Below are 12,262 nucleotides of genomic sequence, written 5' to 3'. Positions count from 1 at the left end.
ATTGCTTCTGGTTTCCACAACCTTTGCTAGTTTCTCTTTCTTTTAGCATTTGTTTGGCTCATGGATTCTAAGTGTTTATAAACGTCTTCATCAAAAATAATTTTGGTCAAACTACTTTTTTATCCAGCCGTATAATTCTTAAAAGCGACAAGTATTATCCATTTTTTCACCATTTATTTAGCATGTTTACAAACACCTGGCCAAACGTACCCTTAAATTTTCATGACATGATAATAGTTACTCCCATTTTAATTAAGTTATTGATTAGCACCATTTGTTGTGAAAATGAGCTTTGTAATGGTGAATTTTTGGATAATGTGTGGTTAAAAAATAAGTAAAAAGTTTTGAATCTATGTACGAAATTATTTTAGTGAAAAAATATCGGATTGAAAATGAATTTGAAAAAAAAAAAAAAAGAAAAAATGAAAATGGAGCTCCATTCAAACATTTTATTTAAATGAATTAGAACCAAAGTAATAAAAAAAAATGAAAAATAAAAAATGTGTTACAAATCTAACTAATAAAATCCATTGTCTCCCGCAATTTTCTCTCACCCTTTCATCTCTCCAATAAGAAGTCTTAAAAAAAAAGAAAAATCTTTCTGATATTCAAATCTCTACTCATTCGTAGAATTTTCTTCTCCACATTGAAAATTCTCCCTCTCTCCCTCCCCTTTCTTTTTACGTCCTTTGATGACGCTTTCATATATATATAATTACTAATTTACTCGTGACTTCTCTTTTTCAGGCTACAGCCTTCTTAAATTCATCCCCCTTTGCAGGTGCACCCCCCCTCTTCCTCCTGCAATTCACTGCACCTGTTCTTTCCCAAAACAAGAAGGCCCTCTCAATTTTACTTACTAATATTTCGAATTTCATAATCAAGAATTAGATTCTTGTTTTCCCGATTGTAAAAATGCCTTCTTTGGCCGGAGAAGCATTGTTTCTTCCATCAACGCCGGGGAAGTTTAAAGATAAATCCCACACAATGCACAGACAGTTCCACCGGTGTTTCGCTTCCACCAGTACGATGTTCTTGTGGGCTCTTTTCTTGGTGGTGTTAACGGCGTCGTACTTGAGTTTCCAATCTTTTGTGGATTCCAGCAGCAAGTATTTGTCCAGCGCCTGGGGCGGTATACAGTGGGAGAAACAGGTCCGCGCCTCTGCGCAGATTCACCGCCTAAATGGTTTATCCGTCCTCGTCACTGGTGCCGCCGGTTTCGTTGGCACCCACGTGTCCCTAGCATTGAAGAAACGTGGTGACGGCATTGTTGGCCTGGATAATTTCAACAATTATTACGATCCCACGTTGAAAAAGGCAAGACAAAGTCTTCTCAATTCCCATAATATCTTTGTCGTGGAGGGTGACGTCAACGACCAGCGCATGTTAGCAAAACTCTTTGACATTGTGGCTTTCTCGCACGTCATGCACTTGGCGGCACAGGCCGGGGTTCGATACGCCATGGAGAATCCGAATTCTTACGTGCACAGCAATATTGCAGGCTTGGTTACACTTCTTGAAGCATGCAAAAATGCCAACCCACAACCCGCAATTACATGGGCCAGTTCGAGCTCCGTTTACGGGTTGAACGAAAAGGTTCCCTTTTCCGAATCGGATAAGACAGACCAACCCGCTTCTCTTTATGCCGCCACGAAGAAGGCCGGAGAAGAAATAACCCACACGTACAATCACATATACGGACTCTCGATTACCGGGTTGCGGTTCTTCACTGTTTACGGCCCGTGGGGAAGACCCGACATGGCGTACTTTTCGTTTACCAGGAACATTCTGCTGGGGAAGCCGATAACGGTTTACAGGGGAAAGAACGGGGTCAACTTGGCCCGGGATTTTACGTATATTGATGACATTGTGAAGGGTTGTGTAGCTTCATTGGATACAGCGAAGAGGAGTACCGGGTCGGGCGGGAAGAAACGGGGTCCGGCTCAGTATCGGATCTTCAATTTGGGTAACAAGTCGCCGGTGACGGTGCCGATGATGGTAGGTATATTGGAAAAACATTTGAAGAAGAAGGCAAAGAAGAATATTATTGAAATGCCAGGAAACGGTGACGTTCCATTCACTCATGCAAATATAAGTTCGGCCGGAACCGAGTTAGGGTACAAGCCCTCAACCGATTTGCAAACCGGGTTGAAGAAGTTTGTTAGGTGGTATCTATCATATTATGGCTATAATCACGGAAAGTTTGTAATGTGATTATTTGAATTCTCCTTTTTCATATTTTGGCGTTTTCCCCCCATCTTCTTTATAATGAAAAAAACAGAACTTTAGCCTCCGTTTGGCCCCCATTGCAAGAAATTAAAATGGGTAGAATAATATATATATATATTTTTTTGAAAAATGAGTGGTTAAAAGAAGAAAAAGTTTTCTATTTACATATGTAATATTATTTTATAGAAAATTGTGTGACTGAAAATAGGATAGAGAAAAATGAAATTTAGGGTCTGTTTGGAAGTGATTTTGAGATTGATTTTTGACCATTAGGAGAAGAGTGAGGTCCATCTGTAAGAAAAGAAGTCAAATATGATGGCTGAAATAGTGAAATAACGATCAAAAAATCAATTTTTTGGGCCAAAAAATCACTCCCGAACAACCTGTTAATGAAATGAAAATTAATAAAAACCAAACGAAAGCTTAATTGAATAAAAAAAGTCCCAAACAGCCGACCCTCCAATAGGGGCGCCACATGTTTTCAACCCTATTTTTGGCCCTGGTAAAAAATTGTTCATTCTTTCATGTACTTCTTCAACAGGACAGAATGAATTTGTTAGGAATAGTTGATTGTAGTGCAGCAATTCTTTATTGGGCTTGACCAGTGAGGTTAATTGCTTCTTGACTAAGGAAATTGATTATTTTACTAATAAAATTCGTTCTCCAATTATGAAATCAGTATGAGGCGGCAAAATTAATGTAATTGGGACAACGCAATTATTGAAGTGATTTTAAATACAATGTGTAATCGAAACAAGGCACAAATTATGCATCTTTGAGTTGAGTAGCAGTGTAGCTTTGAGGGGATTTAGATTACATGTTACATAAAGAGGTATTTGTTGTATATATAGTATATAGTAACGTTTATGAATGAGTTTTACATCCCTATAACTTTTGTTATTATAATTGTTGTATTCCTTGTGATCATAATCCTTCTTTATAAATATGAGACTTTAATTTTTAATAAAATACACAAATCTATTAACTTCTCTTTATTCTCTTCTCCTTTTTATCTAGTTTATAACACGTTATCAGTATGATTATCTCAAAATCGAAGTAATAATTTTTATATACATGATCATCTATCACATGTATCAAAATTAATTTGGTGACGTGTGAATTCCTTCGATGTACATATACATCATAACAAGATTGCTTCTTTTTCTCTAGTTTTCGTTTGTATGCATATTAATTCTAATTCACATTTGTATGTGGACTATGTACACACATTAATTCATGATTTGTTAATTAAATTCATGCTTTACCATTAATTCATGCCTTTTGATTTATACAAAAGCAATTCTATCACATATTATTCACGTATTAATTCTGCCGTATATTAGTTCTACCTTTAATTTTTGTATATGTGAAATTCATTTGCTTGTTTGGTATCCTTTACATCTTGACAAAAAATTTAGCAAATAAAAGATTTAGTCAATTTTCTTAATTTCTATATATGAAAATTCTTTTTCTTAATACATGTTTGGTGTTTAATTTTTATATATAAATTAATATTTTATTCGTTTGGTATTTAATTTTTATATCATATCTTGTTTGTATGATAATTAATATTTTTTACCCGATTAAATATTTTTATACGCTCCTTTACAAACTTTAAATTCATAATTTATCATGTTGTTGCTCTTGAAGAAGCACAACTCTGTAAATATTAATATTTTGCTAAAAATACTCCTCATGAGTTAATATTTTTAAATAATATAATTTGTTGGTGCTTCTAAAGTAGCAACTACTCTTGACAAATATTTTAGTTAGATTTTGCCTGCTCCGAAAGACAATTAAATATAATTTAATGTAAATTATGTTTTTACTCCTAAAGAGTAAATTCTTGTATAATATTGTTATTCCAGAAGAGTATGGATTATAATTTTTAATATTTCAAAAAAATATTGATATATTACTTTTAAAGAAACAATAATAAAATACAACGTGCTCTAAGATCCGCACACGTCTCGAAGAATTATTAATTTTATCTCTCTCATGTTCAGGGATCTTCAAATGTATGTCGTAAGTAATGTTTGAAATCTATATCTCATTGCGTTCCCAAAAAAACATAAATTAAACAACTCAATACTAGATTGTAATTTTTAAAACAAAATAAATTTCTATATTATCAATCTTCAAGAAGAATATTAATTTATCTGCTTCTGAAGAGAATGCCATTATTTAATACATATTAATATTTTAAAAGAATATTATGATTAATTTAAATATGTCAATATTCCTGAAAAACATTATTTTGATATTATAGAAGAATCAATATTGCATCATTTGAGAGGATAAAATTTTTATGTTGATAATATTGTCTACTAAATTAAAGAGAAACATGTTAAGTTTCTAAAATGTACTGTACAATTAAAACAAAACACTATATTAAATCAAAAGTTCAATTTGATTTTATTGTTTGGCATAACAAGTTGGATCATCACTGGATTAATAATGATGCAAAATTAAATATTCAAATGAACATTCAACATAGAATCAAAAGATTCTTCAATTCAATAAATTCCTATTTATTATTTGTTCTCTTTATCAACAACTGATCATTATACATCACTAAATAAAATAGGGGTTGAATTCTCTATATTTCTGAAAATATATTGGGTGATAAATGAGACCCCATCATCTTCATGTTGACTATCTAAATATTATTTGTATATAATATATTTCATATATATACTAGATGATAGCATGGTCTTAATAACATTACTTATATTATGATTGAAATAGTCATTTCTAAATGACGTCTACAGGCTTCTGCAAATCAAGGAGAGAGATTGACAATGTCAACTGAGAGGCTCAACCAATCAACTGACAGAATCAAGGAGAGTCGATGTGCTGCATTGGAGATGGAAGAGCTTGAAGTGTCAATTCTTGAAGATATGCAACAGCAACGTGAAACTCTCTTGCATTCTCATAAGAAGGCATGTGTCACTCCTTGGTTAAGAGTTCTTAATAACATTACTCGTGTTTTTCGTTAAAATTTATATTTGGTAAACATGATTTTAGCTCATTTTTCTACCTTGATAGCGTTGAGTCTCGTCTGGTCCAATTTACCAACTACACTTTTAAATGAGCTGCTGCAACGAATAGGGAGCTTCACATTGCTATAAAAAAATATAGGCAAGTGGATTATTGAATTATTGATTTAATTGTCAGGTCAACAGTTTAAATAACACGTCAATTTTGATTTTATATATATCTTTCAATTATCACAATTAAATGATAACAACAATTACATATAAAATTGGAGATGTTACAAACTTTTCATAAATCAAAAGTCACTAAATATCAAGTTTGTATAAACATGATTTTTATTACTGAAAAACAATGCTGTTTTAGGATCTTCAGGGTCAATTAAAGCGTAGACGTCACCTGAACACCATAACACCCCATTAGGAGGCAAAGGTTGCCGATTGAGAAAAGGTTCCGACCGACAGTCAAGTCAACCACCATAAGAGAGAAATATGAGAGAGAGAGAGAGAGGGGAGGGGGGATTTTGCCTAGAGTTAAAGAATATACCTTTGTGTGAAATGAAATCACACATACACATATATAGAAAGAGAGAGAAGTGGAAGTGGGCCCAATGGGTTTAGTGAAATGGGCCCAAGTTCAAGCTCAAAATGTAATTGTTTAATTAAATGAGTTCAACCAATTAAATAGTCGATGCCATGTAGGTCAATGTGAGACCCCTTCCGTCAAGTGTATGCCATTTAATTTATAATTGTAACAATAGTCTCTAAAATCTAAGTTGTACATTCATGTTTAGGTCGAACTTCGAATATTAGTAGTTAACTAGATAAGATCTTACAGATTGTCTTAGAAATATGAGTAGCTCCGAATTGTCTCAAAAATATCTGTGCAAATTTAATTAAGCGAGGGCTTATAGAGTACCTCAAAAGGTAGATATCGCATATAATTTGTCAAAATTTTGACAGCATCTCCCTGTAATATGGAATAAATCAGCCTATAATATAATACAATTTATTCACTGTACACATACAAAATAAATTTGCGGTCCATTTGCCCCTCCAACTAATGACAATAAAGAGAAATAATGATAGTTTAAATTTCTCCAAAATACAATGTGCAGAGGGTCTGTCATGCATTATATTAAATCATATGTTTGCACAGCTAGTGTAACATTATTGCTAATGTGAAGCACGTAACATGTTGATAATGTAAATAACGTGACATACGTACAGCAGTACTAAAATAGTGTTATGACATACTAGCAATGATGCCGACATGCATACTTAACAGCAATAATATAATACATATGCTAGCAGTAATAATGTAATAATACGAAGATACTAGTATCACAATAATATTTTCCCAAACTGCTCCATAAGCAATATATTCCCAAACAAATATTCGACACTGCCCTGTCCTAAATTAATTTTCTCCGCAAACTTTGCCTCAAGGAAAGTTTCAGTCAAATATCTTCTAGTCCAAAGATTTTATTATTAAAGGTTGAACCCCAACTTTGAGAGCTCCCACCACCCCGTCCATAGAACTTTGTGAGGGAGGTAAATTGCGGGATGTACCCCCAATAGGCCAGGAAATAAGAGCTGTCTGTACACTGCGCCTACAAGGAGTCCAATTCCATGTTTCAGGAATCGAACCCCCACATTGCGACTGCTAACAAGGCGTGAGATAACCTCACTCCTATCCTTTGCACCACTAGACTATGCCCCGGGGGCTCCAAAGATTTTATTATTAGTTATACTTTAAGATAATGCTTCTGAGATTTCAGTATTTAGACATCAATCCACTTATTTCCACTGAAATTTTATCAGTCAATGTAGTATTTGTTGTCACACCACCCTTCATGAAATCCAATTACCAATAAAAATAAAAACAATACCAGCAAGTCCTTGAGTGACTGAATGGTGGAAAATTTTTGTGAAGAATTGAAGTGGATGGTGGTATGTTTAATGAGAATGAAAGTACTACGGTGATTTTGAGATAACTGAATGACATAAATGGTTAAGTGAAGAAATTGCATGTCCAATGTTTATTGGAAAATAAATAATTTATGTTTTAAGTTTTCAAATTAATACTTGTAAATCTGTTGTTTCTATTTTAATTTCAATTTAATACAAATTAAATTAATAATATTACAGTGTAACATAGATTTTAAATAATTTAATTCCTCATAAGTGTGGGGGTTAAATTTATCTCTATAAAAGGGAGTGATTTTTATTGAGATAGATAATATGAGAAAACATAACTTAAAAATAAATATATCTATATTTCATAATATTTTTCTATATTTTGGCAATTTGATAAAGGCTTGTTCTTTATTTCTCTATGGCCGTACCTTTAGAAGGAGAATCAATCGTGAGTCACATGGATTTTATCTTGGAGCCGCGTAGTGTCGGAAGTGTCTGTACGAATGAGAGACAACACGACTTTATGACACCATCTTTGACATGACTCCCTTAGACTTTAATTTCTGACTCTTCTCTTCTTATATTTATATTATATTTAAATTATGTTTATATTATTTAATTGATTATGTTAATTGATAAATATCTACACAAATTTCCCATTTTTCCAACAATGTTTACTATAAAATGGTTGAAAAAAAATGGGATTTTCATAAGTGTTAGAATTAGGGGTGACCTGAATTCTATTTGGAAGACTACTTGAGAATTCTAGTTAAAGTCTATTTGGGAATTTAAGTTGGAATCCAAATTGAGAGTTGATAATAGAGTTGAAGATGTTTTGAAAGAGTCCATGTTGCAGTTGAAGAAGGTCTCTCAATTTTGACAATTTTTTTGACTACTATTTCATCCCAAATATTCTATTGTTGGTTTTAGCCATTGAATTGAGACTTTACTTTATATTAAACTCTTAACGTAGAATTATCTATATGCGGTGTACAACACATATTAAATCAATCTTTACATTTTACACAATAATTTGTAATCCTCCATTGTTTATACTAATAAAATTCTCCTCTTTTATCCATGATATATTTTTACCATGTAAATCTTGTGTTCTTGTTTGATCTAATTTTCATATTTCCATATAATTATACTCGTTTAAAGTATAAAAATTGGTATCACAGTGATGTTTGACCAATTCAGTTTGAGGTTTTATTTTTTGTGATGACAACTATAAAGTATGATATTTTGCTATTGGATCATAGCACCAAATTTTCACTTTGGCAGGTAAAGATACTAGTAGTGCTTACTCAGATGGATTTGGATGACGTGTTGTTTGAATTTGTCAAGGTAACCTCTACTTGGTCTATGGAGGAGAGACAACGTAAGAATTGAAAGGTCCTATCACTAATACATCTTCATTTTTCGAATAATATTTATCAAAATGTTTTGAAAGAGAAAATTGTAACTGTATTATGATTAAAACTGGAGCAATTATGCATGACATAACGTCTAACTAGCAAATTGCATTTGGGAGTATTGTCTTTATTCTCATCGTATGACAGAATGTACATCACTTGAGGATCACCTAACTGTTTTTAAGAAAATTGTCACTGATTTGGAGACCTTGGAGGTCAAAAATTATAAAGAAGATTTAGGGTTAATATTATTATGTTCGCTACCCTACTTATATGTATGACAAAATGTACATCACTTGAAGATCACCTAACGGGCTTTAAGAAAATTGTCGTTGATTTGGAGACCTTAGAGGTAAAAAATGATAAAAAAGATTTAGGGTTAATATTATTATGTTCGCTGCCCTACTTATATGTATCATTTAGAGACATGATTTTATATAGTCGAGACACTCCCACCATTAAAGAAGAATATGATGCTTCATTTTCAAAAGATAAGATGAAGCATCTTGTTAGATCTAAGGTTTATGGAGATGGTCTTATTGTTGATGGTGATTATGTGAGGGATAAATTAAGCTCTAATTATATTAATGAAGTCTGTAATTATTGTAAGAGGCAGTGGCACATCAGAAAAGATTGTTATAAATTGCAAAAGAAGGAAAATTTTGCTGCTATATCAAAAGGGAAACCAATCAGAAACTTCAGGTGAAATCAGTATTATAGAAGATAGGTACAATGATGGAGAACTTTTTGTTATTTTTTACGGCGATTCCAAACCTGATGAGGATTGGATTCTTGGTACAACTTGCAGTTTTCATACATGTCCTAATCGGAGATATTCTCAACATAGAAACAGTTTCCAAAAGTATTGTGGTAATGAGATCTAATTCACATTGTAGGATAGTTGATATTAGAATGGTCAGAATTAAGATATTTGATAGGATTGTCAAAACACTTGAGCTGTGAGACATTCCTGATTTGAAGAGAAGTCTTATCTCATTGAACACTCTTGATTTAAAAGGATACATGTGCATTTGTGTAGGTAGAGTCCTGAAGATTGGTAAAAGTGCCCTCGTTGTGATATGTCTTGCTTCGTTTCACAAAAATATTGAATATTAATTAGTAGAAGTTAAGGACTCATGTCGATTTTGAGTTTGGTTTAGTACCATTGGAGTTTGATTTAGGGTCAATATTAAAAAATACATCTGAGTCGAGTTCAAAAATTATGGATAATATAGTTTTGCCACTATCACCAATAGTGCAATGGTATTAATTGCCAAAGAAAGATCGAGAAGAGATATTGGGCATCCACAAAAGTACGGTGAAGCAATTTTGCTGTTTATGCTCTAAGTGCAGTCAAAATTTACAACAATGGATGCCTGAAGACTTTCTTGCAAATAACCAGGTGGAATGGTACATAGCATAACAAGCTCTACTTTTTGACTTCATTTATATGTTTGATTTCTTGTGGATTGAGCTATTTAATGAGAAAATTCAATTGCAAAATTAGCAAAGCTTTTTCTTCTACTATTCACCTTGCCATTTGACAATTTAATTCAAATATTTAGGTGATATACTTTGGGGATCACCTATATACTGACTTGAGATGGCCTTCGAAATCAGGGTGGTCGTGCGTACTGCTGCTATTGTCCATGAATTGGAAGTATGTGACCAATTCTTCCCATTTCAAAGTTTTCAATGCATATTTTGTAGTATCTTGGTCATTCCTTAGCTAAATAACAAAAGAAAAAAACACTAGTGTTTACAAATCGAACTTTATACTAAGAATAATACTACTTGTACATAAGAAGTTACATAATAGTTTACGTACAGATGAAGTGATGAAGTGTCGAAAAAAGAGTGAGAAAGTTTTTTTCTATTTCTTTTTTAATTTGGCTGAAGAAATTCTGAACTAGTCATATTTCACCCATCATGTGTATATAAATTATTATGTACATATAGCATAACCGTAGTTACTATGGAAACATTTAGTAGGAAAAGAAAGTACATTTACCGAGGAGAACATCCTCTAGAACAAGAAAATAAAATTTTGGGAAAAGATCATTTCTACACGAATTGAGAAGTTGTCCTCAAAAGGCAGGTAGCTTATATAACAAAAATTTTGTGGATAAGAGAAATGACTAGTAAAAATATAATCTAACTTTCTGGTCTTTATCCAAAGCTTCATGTTGAACTGCAAATCGGTAGCATCTTTAATAATCATTCAAATGGAAAATTCTACTTGTACATAATTATTGCACATAATGGTGTCCATAATGTGATGTAGAAATCATCCGATTGTTGATGTGCAAATATGAGATTTGAATTAAAGGTTGAATCTAGTGCCACGTGTAATTATGGACACTATTAGGTAGATAATTATGTACATGTAACACTTCCCTATTCCAATTGGGTTCTTTTGGCATCATATTTCTGTAAATGAGATCTAAATTATTTTTGAAAAGGTAATGACAGGATAAGAAATTAAAATAATCAATTTGAATTTGTTGAATCAGACTCTGGAGAACAAGCTGTTTGTGAACATCTAGAGAATAAACTTCTTAAAGCTCAATTATTGCTCCTACGTACAAGAGACGACTCTTGCTTTCATAATGGACATGATATTCAATAGTGTTACTATATTTGTGACTATCATGTAACTCTGGACTTGTTTGCTAGCCAAGAACATGGATGCGGACACACACGTATGGGTACAACATGATGCAGACACACTGAACATGATGTTTCAAAGTAGGACACGGACACGTCAACTTAAACTTTTAAATCTATAAATTATATTTTTATTTAATACTTTTCAATATAGGACACAACACATGATATGTCATATACTTGTCCGAGGAATATCCCTAAAGTATTCTTTGAGTTAAAAGGCATAAAAAATAGTACAAGTCATGTATCAGTAGTTTATATGAGACGTGTCTGACATGAATACACCACACCAGTAGGAGTGTCCATGCTTCATAGTTTGAAAATAATTTAAGGGCATAAAGAGTAACAGAGTATATGTAAGAGGTTTTTCAAATTTTTGGCTATATGTTTTTTCGGAAAAAATATTTCTCACTGCCAGAATTCATTATCATAATATGGCTTCTGCATTCTGAGTTATGTTTGATGCTGTATCAGATGACTCAAACCGTTTATCAACTCTGCGAATGGAGAAGCTCCAATCATATTCGAATTTTTATGATTTAACTTATTTTATGACAGCTGATTACTAACTTTGCTTAGCTAAAACTGGTGACAACCATGTCTGAATAACAGCTTCTGTCCATATTGTAATTTGTTGAGGAAGTCCATTTTGTAAGTATTATGCCCTAGGTCCAATCAATTTTGGACATAAATACTTTTATATATAATTAATGCAATTTAATGGCAGATCTATTATTTAATTAATAGACAATTAAATGAATAATAGAGTCCGTAGATTGAAATCTTCGTAATTTGTTAATCACAAAGAGTTGTGATTGTGAGATACAAATCACATCTGATTGAATCTTAAATCGTCCGTGGTCATAAGTAATAACGAGATACGGATATCGTTATTACGGATAGACCATCACGTGTGCCATTTCTTACTTGTGAAGGAAGTAACTGATCTCACAAGTTAAAGTGTGGTGACACTTAAATGACACATGGATGTTTTGTTATAGAACAAAACATTGGAGACCCGTCGAGAGATTCCACATG

At 32.6% G+C, this 12,262-nt stretch overlaps 1 protein-coding gene across 1 annotated transcript; it reads left to right on the top strand.

The window, feature by feature from the left end:
• The first annotated feature begins 757 nt into the window (after nt 1-757).
• LOC111403724 (UDP-glucuronate 4-epimerase 1-like) lies at nt 758-2,248 on the top strand. Its single transcript, XM_023032330.1, has one exon. It carries the CDS (start codon nt 916-918, stop codon nt 2,212-2,214), a length of 1,299 nt encoding a protein of 432 aa, XP_022888098.1. The 5' UTR covers nt 758-915; the 3' UTR covers nt 2,215-2,248.
• The last annotated feature ends 10,014 nt before the right edge of the window (nt 2,249-12,262 follow it).

This window comes from Olea europaea, chromosome 11, assembly GCF_002742605.1.
Source record: "Olea europaea var. sylvestris chromosome 11, O_europaea_v1, whole genome shotgun sequence".
Lineage (NCBI taxonomy): Eukaryota > Viridiplantae > Streptophyta > Magnoliopsida > Lamiales > Oleaceae > Olea > Olea europaea.
This window is presented reverse-complemented; position numbering and strand designations above follow the sequence as displayed.